This window comes from Canis aureus, chromosome 6, assembly GCF_053574225.1.
Source record: "Canis aureus isolate CA01 chromosome 6, VMU_Caureus_v.1.0, whole genome shotgun sequence".
NCBI classification, from domain to species: domain Eukaryota; kingdom Metazoa; phylum Chordata; class Mammalia; order Carnivora; family Canidae; genus Canis; species Canis aureus.
In genome coordinates, this window is record NC_135616.1 from 18,557,123 (window position 1) to 18,570,615 (window position 13,493).

Below are 13,493 nucleotides of genomic sequence, written 5' to 3' on the forward strand. Positions count from 1 at the left end.
TATGGTTCATATTTTTTGGTGTCAAGTTTAAGAACCCTTTGCCTATATCCCAAAATTTTCCTCCTGTATTTTTTCCCAGAAGTTTATAGTTTTGCATTTAACATTTAAATCTGTGATCTATTTGAGTTAACTTTTGTATATAGTGTGAAGTATAGGTTGAAATTCATTCTTCAGTGGAGTGTTTTAAAATAAATCCCAGATAACAAGATATTTCATCAATAAGTATTTTGGCATGCATCTCTGAAAAATAAAGTTCTTTTTTTTAAAAAGATTTTTATTTATTTATTCATGAGAGACACACAGAGAGAGGGGCAGAGACATAGGCAGAGGGGAAAGCAGGCTCCATGCAGGAAGCCCAATGTGGGACTCGATCCAGGGACTCCAGGATCACACCCTAAGCCAAAGGCAGATGCTCAACCACTAAGCCAGCCAGGCGTCTCAATAAAGTTGTTTCTTAAGACCATTATCACTTCTAATTAGTCTACCTTCTTATTTCCCACACTGCTCATAAAATATCTCTTTGTAATTGTGTTGTTTGAGTCTGAATCTAAAGTCCATGTACTGTGCTTAGCCCTTAGGTATCTATCTGTTTTATCCTTGAACAGCATCTCCTCTTTTTTTCATGGCTTTGACTTCTTGAAGAGACAGGGTTAATTATTCAATGGAGTGTCCCACTTTCCAGATTCATCTATTTCCTTGCCTTCAGAGATATTACTATTTGGAGAGACAAGTATAATGACAAATAATTATGAATGTGTTGACTGAAAGAAAAGAACAGGTTGTTGTTTAAAGAATGATAGAGGAGGACTCCTTGAGGTGAAATGGAAATTGAGACTTGAAATAGGAAGAGAAGCATTCCAGGCAGAGGGAATATTACGTATGAAAATTCAGAGGAGGGAAACAGAATTGTGCTTGAAAAAGTCTTGAAAGAAGGTAATGAAAAAAATAAAATAAAATAAGAAGGTAAGTGGCTAGAATTAGAATAACAATGACATACTATTGGAGAAATAGGCAGGAGCTAGATCATGCCCAGCTTTATAGGAAAGACTAAAGAGTTTTTTTTTTTTTGTTTTTTTTTTTTAAGACTAAAGAGTTTAAAAACATTTTCTAAGTGCAGTGGAGTGCTGTGGAAGGATATTCAACTGGAGAGCAATTTGACCCTACTCAAGTTTTTAAATGTTCACCCTGGGAGTCTTGTGAAGACTAGGTGGCAGTATGGGATGAGGGTGGGAGGATGGAGAGGTGGAGAGAGTAGAAAAGTACAAAGTGAAAAATCTATTAGGCTATGCAGTCCTTTATAGTCCAGGCAAGAAATGATGGTTGCTTATACTAGAGTGTTGTTGGGAAGTTGGATAACTTTTGTAGGTAAAATGGACAAAAACAAGGTAATTGATTGGAAATGGATGGTGTGAGAGGAGGAGCTATAAAGGATAACTGGGTTTTTGACTTGAACATTAGAATGGACGATGACTCATTTTCTCAGATGATTCTGGCTGCCAGTTTTGTAAAGACCAACAACAGGCTTGAGCAACGGAAACTTGATCAAAGCAAAAGGGCCCACAGTGACCCCCAGGCTCCTGGCTGACTACAGACAGGCCCATCAGGCAACCCACCTCAAAATATCCATAGGCCATAACTAATCAATGGGCTACTTACAACCAGGCACAGTTTAAAAAGGGGAAAATTCCATATGTCCCTCTACCTCCTCACCTTCCCCCTTAATTTTATTTATTTTAATTAATTTATTTTTAAAGATTTTATTTATTTGATAGCATAAGCAGGGGGAGCAGCAGGGAGAGGGAGAAGCAGGCTCTTTGTCTAGCAGGGAGCCTGACACGGGGATCGAGCCCCAGACCCCAAGAGGACAATCCAAACCAAAAGGAAGATGTTTAACTGAGCCACCCAAGCACCCCTATTTTTATTTTTTATTTTATTTTTTAAATATTTTATTTGTTTGAGTGAGAGAGTACGCTCAAGCGGGGAGAAGGGCAGAGGGAGAGAATCTCAAGCAGACACTATGCAGACCATGGAGCCTGATGCAGGGCTTGAACCCAGGATCCTGAGGTCATGACCTGAGCTGAAATCAAGAGTTGGATGCTTACCGACTGAGCCACCCAGGCACCCCTTATTTTATTTTATTTTATTATTTTATTTTATTTTATTTTATTTTATTTACTTTATAGGTAGGTTCCACATCCAGTATGGAGCCCAGCATGGGGTTTGAACCCTGAGATCAAGCCCTGAGCTGAGGTCAAGGGTTGAATGCTTAACAGACTAAGCTAAGCCACCCAGATGCACCCTCACCTTGCCCCCTCAAATATGGCCCCCACCCACTGCCTCCTGGCAGACAGCCTCTCCTTTACTGTTCTGCTCGCTACTCCTTCACAATATATTTTTTTTAAATATATATATATATATTTTTAAATTTTTATTTATTTATGATAGTCACAGAGAGAGAAAGAGAGAGAGGCAGAGACACAGGCAGAGGGAGAAGCAGGCTCCATGCACCGGGAGCCCGATGTGGGATTCGATCCCGGGTCTCCAGGATCGTGCCCTGGGCCAAAGGCAGGCGCCAAACCGCTGTGCGGCCCAGGGATCCCCTTCGCAATATATTTAATAAACCTCTATCTCCTTTGTTCTGCTTCTAGTGAATTAATTTATCACCTGTGCCACTGGCTTCTACCCAGTTGTCACCCCCATACATATACTTGAATGGGAGAGATACCACCACAAGTTTGTGATACTTCTAACAAGTTATGAAAGAGTCTTTACAAATAGTCTTCCTGCTTTTCAGTGTTGTTTTTAAACTAGGTGTGGGTGTTGAATTTTATCAAATGCTTTTATAGCTTTTATCATTTGCTTTCTGCTATTTAATTGTTTTAGTCAGGACTATTTCAGTTACAGGCATCAGAAAGCCAACTCAAACTGATTTAAACAAAAACTGAGGATGAGTTTGAACTACATGGATTCACTTATTCTCAAATTTTTTACAATATAGTACCATAAATGTATATCTCTTCCTTATGATTTTCTTTTTTTCTTATGATTTTAATATTTTCTTTCTCTACCTTAATTTATTGTAAGAATACAGTATATGATACATATAACATGCAGAATATGTGTTAGTCAACTGTTGATGTTAGTGGTAAGGCTGCCAGGTGACGATAGGCTATTAAATATTAAGTTTTGGGGGAGTCAAAAGTTATAACGTGGATTTCCAACTGCATGAAGGGATAGGGTTGGCATCCTTAACCCCTACATTGTTCAAGGGTCATCTGTATTACTCCCTTACCCAAAGGGAGCAGGAGTAAACTTTCCTTTTAGGCTCAATTATATGGCTAGTAGGGTCTTAAATGATATCCCCAGAACTGGTAGGTGTCTGTTTTTCTTCTCCTCCTTTCTTCTATCTCCTTCTCCACCTCTTGCTTCCTTCTTATTACTTTCAGTCTCAGATGTGACCTTTCCAAGAGGTGGCTCCTAAATAGTCCTGGGACCCAGGCTCCTAGCAATAGGTAAAGAATTATCCTGTCTTCCAAACACTTTCAGCAAAACTTTAAGGACTTACTGTTTGATGAGGCTGGGCTACATTACAGCCTCAGTTAAAGACTCAGTATTTCTCCAAGAACAGTTGAAGTGCTGTTGTTATCAGAGGGGCAAAAATAACAGATCTTCCACATTGTCTGTTATAACATTTATATTAAAAGATTTACTCTTATTGACATTCCTAAAATTCACAGAACTGTAAATGTTTATGGTATATTACTGTTTTCCTGTATTGGTAGATTCTATTTGTAAATATCTTGTTTAGAATTTTTGACATCAGCTAAAAGAATTTTTGACATCAATTTTCTTCCTAAGTGAAAATCATTAGTACTTTTATTTACCTAGAAAGTGTTTTAGGGATGTCTGAGTGGCTCAGCGGTTGAGCGTCTGCCTTTCACTCCAGGTGTGGTCCCGGACTCCTGGGATGGAGTCCCACATGGGGCTCCCCACAGGGAGCCTGCTTCTCCCTCTGTGTCTATGCCTCTCTCTCTCTCTCTGTCTCTCATGAATAAACAAATAAAATATTTTAGAAAAAAGAAAATGTTTTATTTGCCAGATTTTAACATTGTTACATAGCTTTCCAAAAAAGAGGAATAATTTAAATGACATAAGAATTACCCATAACAGAAGATCAGGAAAAATTCATCCATGAACCTTCCAGGCATGACACTTGTTTTTGAAATTATTCCATGTTTGTTAGGGAGACTGGGGTTTTCTATATTTTCTTGAGTCTGCATGGGCAATTTTGAATTTAGTCTGTCATCCTTTTCACTCAGGTTTTCACATTGGTTGGCTTAGACTTACAATTTTTAAATTCTTGATTTTTCACACTTGTATACATTTTTTACACTTGCCCCTCTTGGTTAGATTAACTGAGCCATCTCTTCATTATCTTAAAAAAACTATTTCTTGGTATTACTTATCAGTTTTATTGTTTTCTCCATACTCATTAATTTCTGCTTTTTCCTTACTTCACCCTGTAAGCTTAAATACTTTTATTCCTTTTTGAACCTCTTAAATGAATTCATAATTAATTTTTAATTTGATTTTATAAAATGAGATTATGCATTTTCTTCTGAGAATAGTTTTACCCACACTAAAAGACTTTGATATTAGGATTTTCATTATAATATATTTTCTAGATAGTCTGTATTGGAAGTTTTAATTTCTTTATTAAGTCAAAACTGTTTAAGTGAGAATTCTAAAAATTCTATGTAGTGATCAATTTATTACAAGTTTGGAAAAAATACTGAGATTTTCTTGAGTCATAATATATTATATTGTTATGATGTCTCATGGCTTGATAAGAAAGCATAATCCATATAGGCTATAAAGTTTAACATGAGTCTTTTAGATGAGGGTGGGAGTGTTAAGGGAGAGCTATTGATTTTAGATAGGATGATTAGGGAAAGACCTATTAGATAAACTGACAGACTGGAATGAAGTGAGGGAACAGAAAGAGAAAAAGCCTTTATAATTTATCTTAAGTTTTATTTAATTGAAAGAGGTAATTCCAGGTCTAGTTCTGTATTTAACCTGTTCTGTATTTCTATTTAAGTGATACTAATTCAAAGCACATCTATTTGCATAGTGAGTACCAATATCACACTTAGCTACACAGCAATCATGAACATAAATACCTATATCAAGGGGTCCCTGGGTGGCTCACTTGGTTAAGTGTCTGCCTTTGGCTCAGGTCATGCCACTCCCACCTCATACACACACGCACACACACACATTCTCTCTTTCAAATAAATAAAACCTTTTTTTAAAAATAACAAATACCTATATCAAAGTATTTAGATTACCACTGTAATACAGAATTATTACAGAGAATATGGGCAGGTTTCTACAGAAGTCCCAATTTGAGAACTATTATCCTTACACATTATTCTTAAAACATTTTCCCACTTCACTCCCAAGGGAAGGAGTAGAGGGAGGAACAATAATGATTCCTCTTGTATTCATGTTTGAAATAGGTTTTGTTGATCATTGAACTAAAATGAGTGCATTTGGTCTTTCTCTTGGCTGCTTATGGCCCCCGAGCATTATCCCTACAAATTTTGAGATATATGGGAGAGCTTTCAGAATTTTATCTACTTAGTTTTCTATACTACCTCTACTACCAATACTAGTATTGCCCATTCTATAAGGAATCCATATGGATTCCCAGCATTTTCTTTCATTTTGGTTAAAATTGTTCTATATATAGTTAGTATATAGTTAGTACTTCTTCAGGCGTATTCTTTGAGTTAGGACACTCATCTAGTGTCAGCATTTGTGGTATATTCTTCCAATTCCTACCTACTTGTCTTAATTGCTTTGGGTTTGGAGAATGGACTTCTAGTAATCATGTACCTATCCAGCTGTTTTCTTGGAAGTTTACTTTTCTCAGTTTTATTGAATGGTTAGATAAAAGCTTTTCCTACAACATATGTATTAGAATAAAATTCATTTTAATGTTAAAACTGACAACTAATTATGTTTTTTTTTTTTTAATCACTCGACAGGTTGGAATCCGAGGTACTGATATAGTTGTGCTTGGAGTAGAAAAAAAATCTGTTGCCAAGCTTCAAGATGAAAGAACTGTGAGAAAGATTTGTGCCCTTGATGACCATGTTTGCATGGCTTTTGCAGGTACTTATGGAACTACGGTCATGATCATAGTATGATAGGGTAATACTACAGGCTCCTCCTATAGTCATCCTGCTACATTTATGTAACACATGGAGATATGCTCCATTTCTTATTTAACACAAACAGTATACCCTATCATTTCTGGAAAATCACACCTCTATATACATGGATTTCTGATAATTAGCTTTGATAAAACATAAATGTTTAAAGATATATATTATAGTACCTTGATTATAACTTCAGGTAGCTGTGTTTTCTTTTTAAACCTTTTACATAGAAATAATTGTATTCAGGAAGTCATTAAAAAAACATGGTGGGGGGTGGGCGCCTGAGTGGCATGGCAGGTTGAGCATCTGACTCTTGGTTTTGGCTAGGGTCGTGATCTCCATGTTGTGGGATCGAGCCTTGTGGAGAGTCTGCTTGAGATTCTCTCTCCCTCTCCCTACCCCTCCCACTTGTGTGCGAGCTCTCTCACTCTTTCTAAAATAAGTAAATCTTTAAAAAAAAAATTAAAACACAGGGAAATCTCCTTTACTGAGCTTCCCCCGATTCTAACATCTTCAAAAAATAGTACATTGACATTGTTACAAGCCACAGTTTATTCAAATTAAAGTTTTACATGCATTCATTCATGTGTGCGTGTGTGTAGTTTTATTAAGACTTATCACATGTGTAAGTTCATATTATCATCACCACAATCAAGATACATAACTCTTCCATCAACACAAGACTACCTCATGCTATTCCTCTGGCAGCCACTAATCCATTCTCTGTTCCATCTCTACAATTTTGGCATTTTGAGAATGTTCTATGAATAGAACCCTGTGATATATAACCTTTCCATCTTGGCTTTTCTTGTTCAGCATAATTCCCTTGCATTTCCATCCAAGTTGTTGCAAAGATCATTAGTCACTTGTTTTTTATGGCTGAAAAGTGTTCCATGACATGGATATACCACACTTTTGTTAACAACTCACTGGTTGAAGGACATTTGGATTGTTTCTAGTTTTTGCTCATTAGAAATAAAGCTGGTGAGAACATTTATGTACAGGTTTTTGTATGAACATAGGTTTTCCCTTTTTTGCGATAAATGCTCAAGAGTACGGTTCTTGGGTCGTATGGTAATACATGCTTAGTTTATAAAAAGCTGGCAAATTGTTTTCCAGAGTGCCTGAACTATTTTACATTCTTACTAGCAGTGTATAAATGATTCATTTTCTCTACATCCTCAGCAGCCTTTGGTGTTGTTACTATTTTTAATTTCAGACATTTTTCTAAGTATGTCGCACTATCTCGTTGTGGGTTTAATTTGCATTTGACTCATGGCTAATAATGTTGAGCAGATATTCAAGTGCTTATTTGCCTCTGTATTATTGCAAACAAGGCATGTTTCTTGTCGTGGGTGAATGCCCATGCACCCATTTTATTTTTTCTTTTTCTGAAATAAGACTTCAGTGTGCACAAAGAAAGCTCACATTACTGATAGAGAGAGGAAGGAAAGTGAGGAGGCCTTAGGGAAAAGAGTGTGGAGACAAAGGCTCTGTAGCAGAGGAGACAGCTGGCAGAAGAGAGCTGAGGAGTGGGCCAGGCAGGGAGAGGCCACATCCATTGCCTGGTGGGGCTCAGGGGCAGTGCTGAGGCAGGCTCTTGCTTTATCACAATGGTCCTCCTCTGGCCTCAGTTCTTCACTCCCTCATATTCCCTGAGCCCTGTTCATTTCACCCGAGTGCCAAGAGTCTAGGGCCACCGCTGCCCTGCCACCTTGGTCTTTCCAGGGCTTCTCTTAGTCTTTGTAGTCCTTTACAGGACTTGGGGCTGGCAGTGAGCCAGCAGCTTCTGCCAGCAGATGTAGGTCTGAGCAGCCAAGTCCTTGAATCTGGTTCAGTGTGTGGCCGGGGGCTCTCTTGGATATGGGTGCTAATATGCCAGAGCAACTGCTTGCACAGCAAGCTGCATCTCTCCCCATTGGTCTGGAGTAATGTACTGGCCATCACCCTGGCCAGTGTCAGAAAGCTGTGGCACAGGTAGCAGACCTTGTGGTCTAATTTGGCACTGGCTTTTGGCTATTGCTCCTGGCAGGGTTGCAAGGTCTCAGAGTCCAGGTACTACAAGAGGGATGATGGCCTCATGAGGGTCAGGAGCCAGCTGAGCAAAGACAGTGGGCTTTCTCTTGGCCAGAGAGGGAGTATGTCTCTTGCTGATCTAGCATCAAGGCAATGAGTATAAGGCTGAGCTGGCTTCGAAGCTATCTGCTCCAGAAGGTCACGTCTAGGAAGAACTTCATGAGTGCCAGCAGGCTGCAGTGGTGATCCAACACCTTGCTCAGGGTGCAGCACAGCAGCTGGAACTTCCCTGGCCCTTCCTGGATGTTCTTGAGGAGCAGGGGCAGAAACTCCTGGAGATAGGTTTTGGTACCGGTTTTGTCCTGATACCCCCAGGACAGCAAGTACAGTCCAGGCCAGCTCAGCACAGGACCTCAGTTAGGCCCTAGAGCCCCCATCTCTGTGTAGGCCCCTGGCTGGGCTAGGGTACCTAGCCCTAGGGTACATATTAGTGTCAGAAACTAATAAATATAGCTCAAGCTGATGTCAGAGACAGTCTCCATGGGAGTGTCCTGTTACTTCAGCTCAGGCTAGTGTCATTTTTAAATACTTGCCCACTGTACTGACAGGGTCCCTGCAGTCCCAAACTGGATTATTTCTGATATGTAAAGATAGTTCAACACATGAAAATCAATCAGTGTAATATACCACATTAACAAAATGAAGGGGAAAACTACATGATCATCTAATTGATGCAGAAAAAGAATTTGACAAAATTCAATACCCTTTTATGATGAAAACTCAACAACCTAGGAATAGAAGGAAAAGATCTCAACATAATAAAGACAATTTATGAAAAACTCAACAGAGAACATCATAGTTAAAAAAACTGAAAGATCTTCCTCTAAGATCAGGAATAAGTCAAGGATGACTGCTTTTGCCATTTCCATTTAACATAATAAAGTCCTAGCCTGAGCAATTAGGCACGGAAAAAAAGGATCCAAATTGGAAAGGAAAATATAAAATTAGCTCTCTTTGCAGATCTTGTATATAGAAAACCCTAAAGATTCCACACACACACAAAAAAAAATGTTAAGAGGTAATAATTAAATTGAACAAAGTTTCAGGAAACAGTGTCAACACAAATCAATTGCATTTCTATATACTGACAATGAACAATCTGAAAAGGAAATTAAGAGAAATAATTTTATTTACAATAGAATCAAAAAGAATAAAATAATTAGGAATAAACTTAACCAGGGAGACAGAGGGCTTGTATACTAAAAAATATAAAACACTGCTGAAAGAAATTGAAGATGACACAAATAATTGTAAAGACAGGGGCACCTTGGTGGCGCAGTTGGTTCTGTGTCTGACTCTTGGTTTCAGCTCAGGTCATTTCAGGGTCATGAGATTGAGCCACGAATTGGGCTCTGTGCTCTCTCTCCCCCTACCCTATGCCCCTCCCCTCCCTGCATGCATACTCACTCTCTCTCTTTCTCTCTCTCTCTCAAATGAATAAATCTTTAAAAAAATAAAAAATAAAAATAAATAAAAATAAATAAATAAATATAAAGACACCCCCTAGTGGTGGATTAGAAGGCTAATATTGTTAAGATATCAGTACTACCCAAAGCAATGATGTAGTTATCCCAATCAAAATTTCAATGGGGGCAGCCCAGGTAGCTCAGTGGTTTAGCACCACCTTTAGCCCAGTGTGTGATCCTGGAGACCCGGGATCGAGTCCCGCGTTGGGCTCCCTGCATGGAGCCTGCTTCTCCCTCTGCCTGTGTCTCTGCCTCTCTCTCTCTCTCTCTCTCTCTCTCTCTGTCTCTCATGAATAAATAAATAAAATCTTTAAAAAAAACTCAATGGATTTGTGTTTTTTTTTTTTTTTTTTTGCAGAAATAGAAAAAAATTCATATGGAATCTCAAAACAGTGTTGAAAAATAACAAATTTGGACAATTCATGCTTCCTGATTTCTTTCTTACTACAAAGCTTACTACAAAACTTACTACAAAGCTACAGTAATCAAAATACTGTGGTACTAACATAAAGACCAAAAGAATATAATAAAGAGCCCAGAAATAATCCTCAAATATATGGCCAAATGGTTTTTGTTTGACAAAGTTGCCAAGACCATTCAGTGGGGGAAGAGACAGTTTTTTCAACAAATGGTGCTAGGGAAACAAGATATCTCCGTGTAGAAGAATAAAGTAGAACCTTACCTAACACCACATACAAAAGTTAACTCAAAATGAGTTAACTAAAATTAAAACCTAAAACTTTGAAACTTAGAAGAATATGTAGGAGAAAAGTTTCATGAGATTGGATTTGGTAATGATTTTTTGGATCTGAGACCAAAAGCACAGGCAAAAAAGAAAGAAATAGTAAACTGGACAACCTCAAAATCAAAAATTGTAATGCATCAAAGGACAAAGTCAATAGAGTAAAACAGCAGTCTGTGGAATGGGAGAAAATATTTTTAAAACTGTGTATCTGAGAAGGGAGTAATAGCCAGAATACATAAAGAATGCTTAGAACATAACAAAGAAGCAGACACCCCAATTCAAAAATGAGCAAAGAATTTAAATATTTATCCAAAGAAGGTATACAAATGGCCAATAAACACATGAAAAAATATTCAGTGTCACTAATCATTAGAGAAATGCAAGTCAAAACCACAATGAATCGCCACTTCTCATCCATTAGGATGGCTATTACCAAGAAAACAAACAAAATAAGGATTAACAAGACTGGAGAATTCCAAACTTTGTGTACAGTAGGTGAGAATGTAAAACGGTATAGTCACTACTGAAAACAATATGGTGTTTTTTTAAAAAATTAAACAGAATTACCATGTGATCCAACCATTCCACTTCTGGGTATATATCTAAAAGAACTGAAAGCAGGGACTCAAAGAGATATTTGTAGACCCATATTTATAAGAGTATTAGTCACAATAGGTAAAAGATGGAAACAACCCAGGTATCCATCAGTGAATGAGTGGGTAAACATAATGTGCTGTATACATACAATGGAATATAATTCAGTCATAAAAAAGAAGGAAATTCTGACACATACTTTAACATGGATGAATCTTGGAAGACATTATAGTATGTGAAATAAGCGGTCATAATAGTATAATTACATATAGTTCCACTTTATATGAGTACTGCATAGTCAAATTCATAGACAATAGAAAGTAGAATGTTGGTTGCCAGGGACTGTGTTGGAGGGGGACTGGGAGATTATTTCATGGACTCAGAGTTTTAGTTGGGGAAAATAAAAAGTCCTAGAAATGGATGGTGATGACTTTCCAACAGTGTAAAAGTTCTTAATTCCACTGAACTGTTTTTAAACTTAGAAATGGTTAAAATGAGGGGGTCCCTGGGTGGCTCAGTGGTTTAGAGCCTGCCTTCGGCCCAGGGCATGATCCTGGAGTCCCAGGATCGAGTCCCACATCGGGCTACTTGCATGGAGCCTGCTTCTCCCTCTGCCTGCGTCTCTGCCTCTCTCTCGCTCTGTCTCTCTTATGAATAAATAAATAAAATCTTAAAAAGAAATTGTTAAAATGATAAATTTCATGCTTTGTATATTTTACTATAATAAAAGAAAAAATTTAAAATGAAATCATCTTAGTATAAATAATATGGAATGCTTTAACTTCCGGTATGCGTACTTTTCTGACTTTAATATAAATTAAATTTTATATGAATATGACTTTTTAGCAGAATAAAATAAGCACTTATTAATACTTTTCCCCACACTGATTTTCATAATTGGAAAATACCTAAATGTCTATTATTGGGGAACTAGATGGCATATCCAAGCAGTTGCTTAAAACTATAGGCTCTGGAACCATACATACCAGCTGGCTTCTAAGCCAGACTCCCTTGCCCAATACACCTGTGATATACTTAACTGCTCCTTGCCTCAGTTTAGTCTTCTTTAACATGAGGTTAATGACAGTGTGTATCTTATTGATTTTTTACAAGAATTAAATGAGTTAATACATAAGAAACATTAAGAACATTTAGAGCATATATTATTACTATTACCACTACAATTACTACTACTACTACCATGTTATTCTTATTTAGTAGCAGTTTAAAAAGTAGGTCATGGCCCACAACTATATAGTCAACTAATCTTCAACAAAGCAGGAAAGACTATCGTGTGGAAAAAGACTCTTTAACAAATAGTGTTGGGAAAACTGGACAGCAACATGCAGAAAAATGAAAGTGGGCCACTTATATACACCATACACAATAAACTCAAAGTAGATGAAAGACCTAAGTTTAAGACGGGAAACCATCAAAATCCTAGAGGAGAACACAAGGGGAAAGCAAACTATAAGAGACTCTATAGTTAAGAGAACAAACAGGGTTGCTGGAGGGGAGATGGGTGAGGGGGATGGGCTAAATGGGTGATGGGTATTAAAGAGGGCATTTGTTGGGATGAGCATTAGATGTTATATGTAAGTGATGAATCACTAAATTCCTGAAACCAATATTACACTATATCATAACTAAATTGAATTTAAATGTTTTTAAAAGGAGGTCATAGGATCTATACATATTGACACCATAAAGTATTCACAATACACATTAAAAATCTGGTTAGTGAATAATATGTATAATTTTGTTGGGATGCCTGGCTGGCTCAGCAGTTGAGCATCTGTCTGCCTTTGACTCGGGGCGTGATCCTGGAGTCCGAGGATTGAGTCCCACATTGGGCTCCCTGTGAGGAGCCTGCTTCTCCCTCTGCCTGTCTCTGCCTCTCTCTCTCTCTGTCTCTCATGAATAAATCAAAATCTTTTAAAAAACATATGTATAATATTGTTTTGTTTATAACTTGTGGAGTTATATGGTAGCTTTTATTCCCTCTGTTGGAATATTTTACAATGAGTACATATCAGAAAAAAAAAAACATAGTTTCATCTTGAAAAAAATCACATTCTTTTGTCAATATTGTTATATTGTACTTTAATGTTTAGAAAACAGCCCTGGGGCAGCCTGGGTGGCTCAGCGGTTTAGCCTTCAGCCCAGGGCCTGATCCTGGAGACCAGGGATCAAGTCCCACGTCAGGCTCCCTGCACGGAGCCTGCTCCTCCCTCTGCCTGTGTCTCTGCCTCTCTCTCTCTCTCTCTCGAATAAATAAATAAAATCTTAAAAAAAAAAAAAAAGAAAAGAAAACAGCCCTAAGGGAAAAAAATTAAAGATTTTGAAAAAATAGTTCTTTCATGTACCATGTACAATTCTGCATTG

The 13,493-nt window shown here is 37.7% G+C and overlaps 1 protein-coding gene across 3 annotated transcripts in view; it reads left to right on the forward strand.

Moving 5' to 3' along the window:
• The window catches only part of PSMA8 (proteasome 20S subunit alpha 8), a 123,212-nt gene that overhangs the window by 89,753 nt on the left and 19,966 nt on the right, over positions 1–13,493 (forward strand). For all 3 annotated transcript variants that reach the window (XM_077900316.1, XM_077900317.1, XM_077900315.1), the window contains one exon: positions 6,054–6,180. In XM_077900316.1, the coding sequence (XP_077756442.1) occupies positions 6,054–6,180 (127 nt within the window). The remainder of the gene's footprint in view (positions 1–6,053; positions 6,181–13,493) is intronic.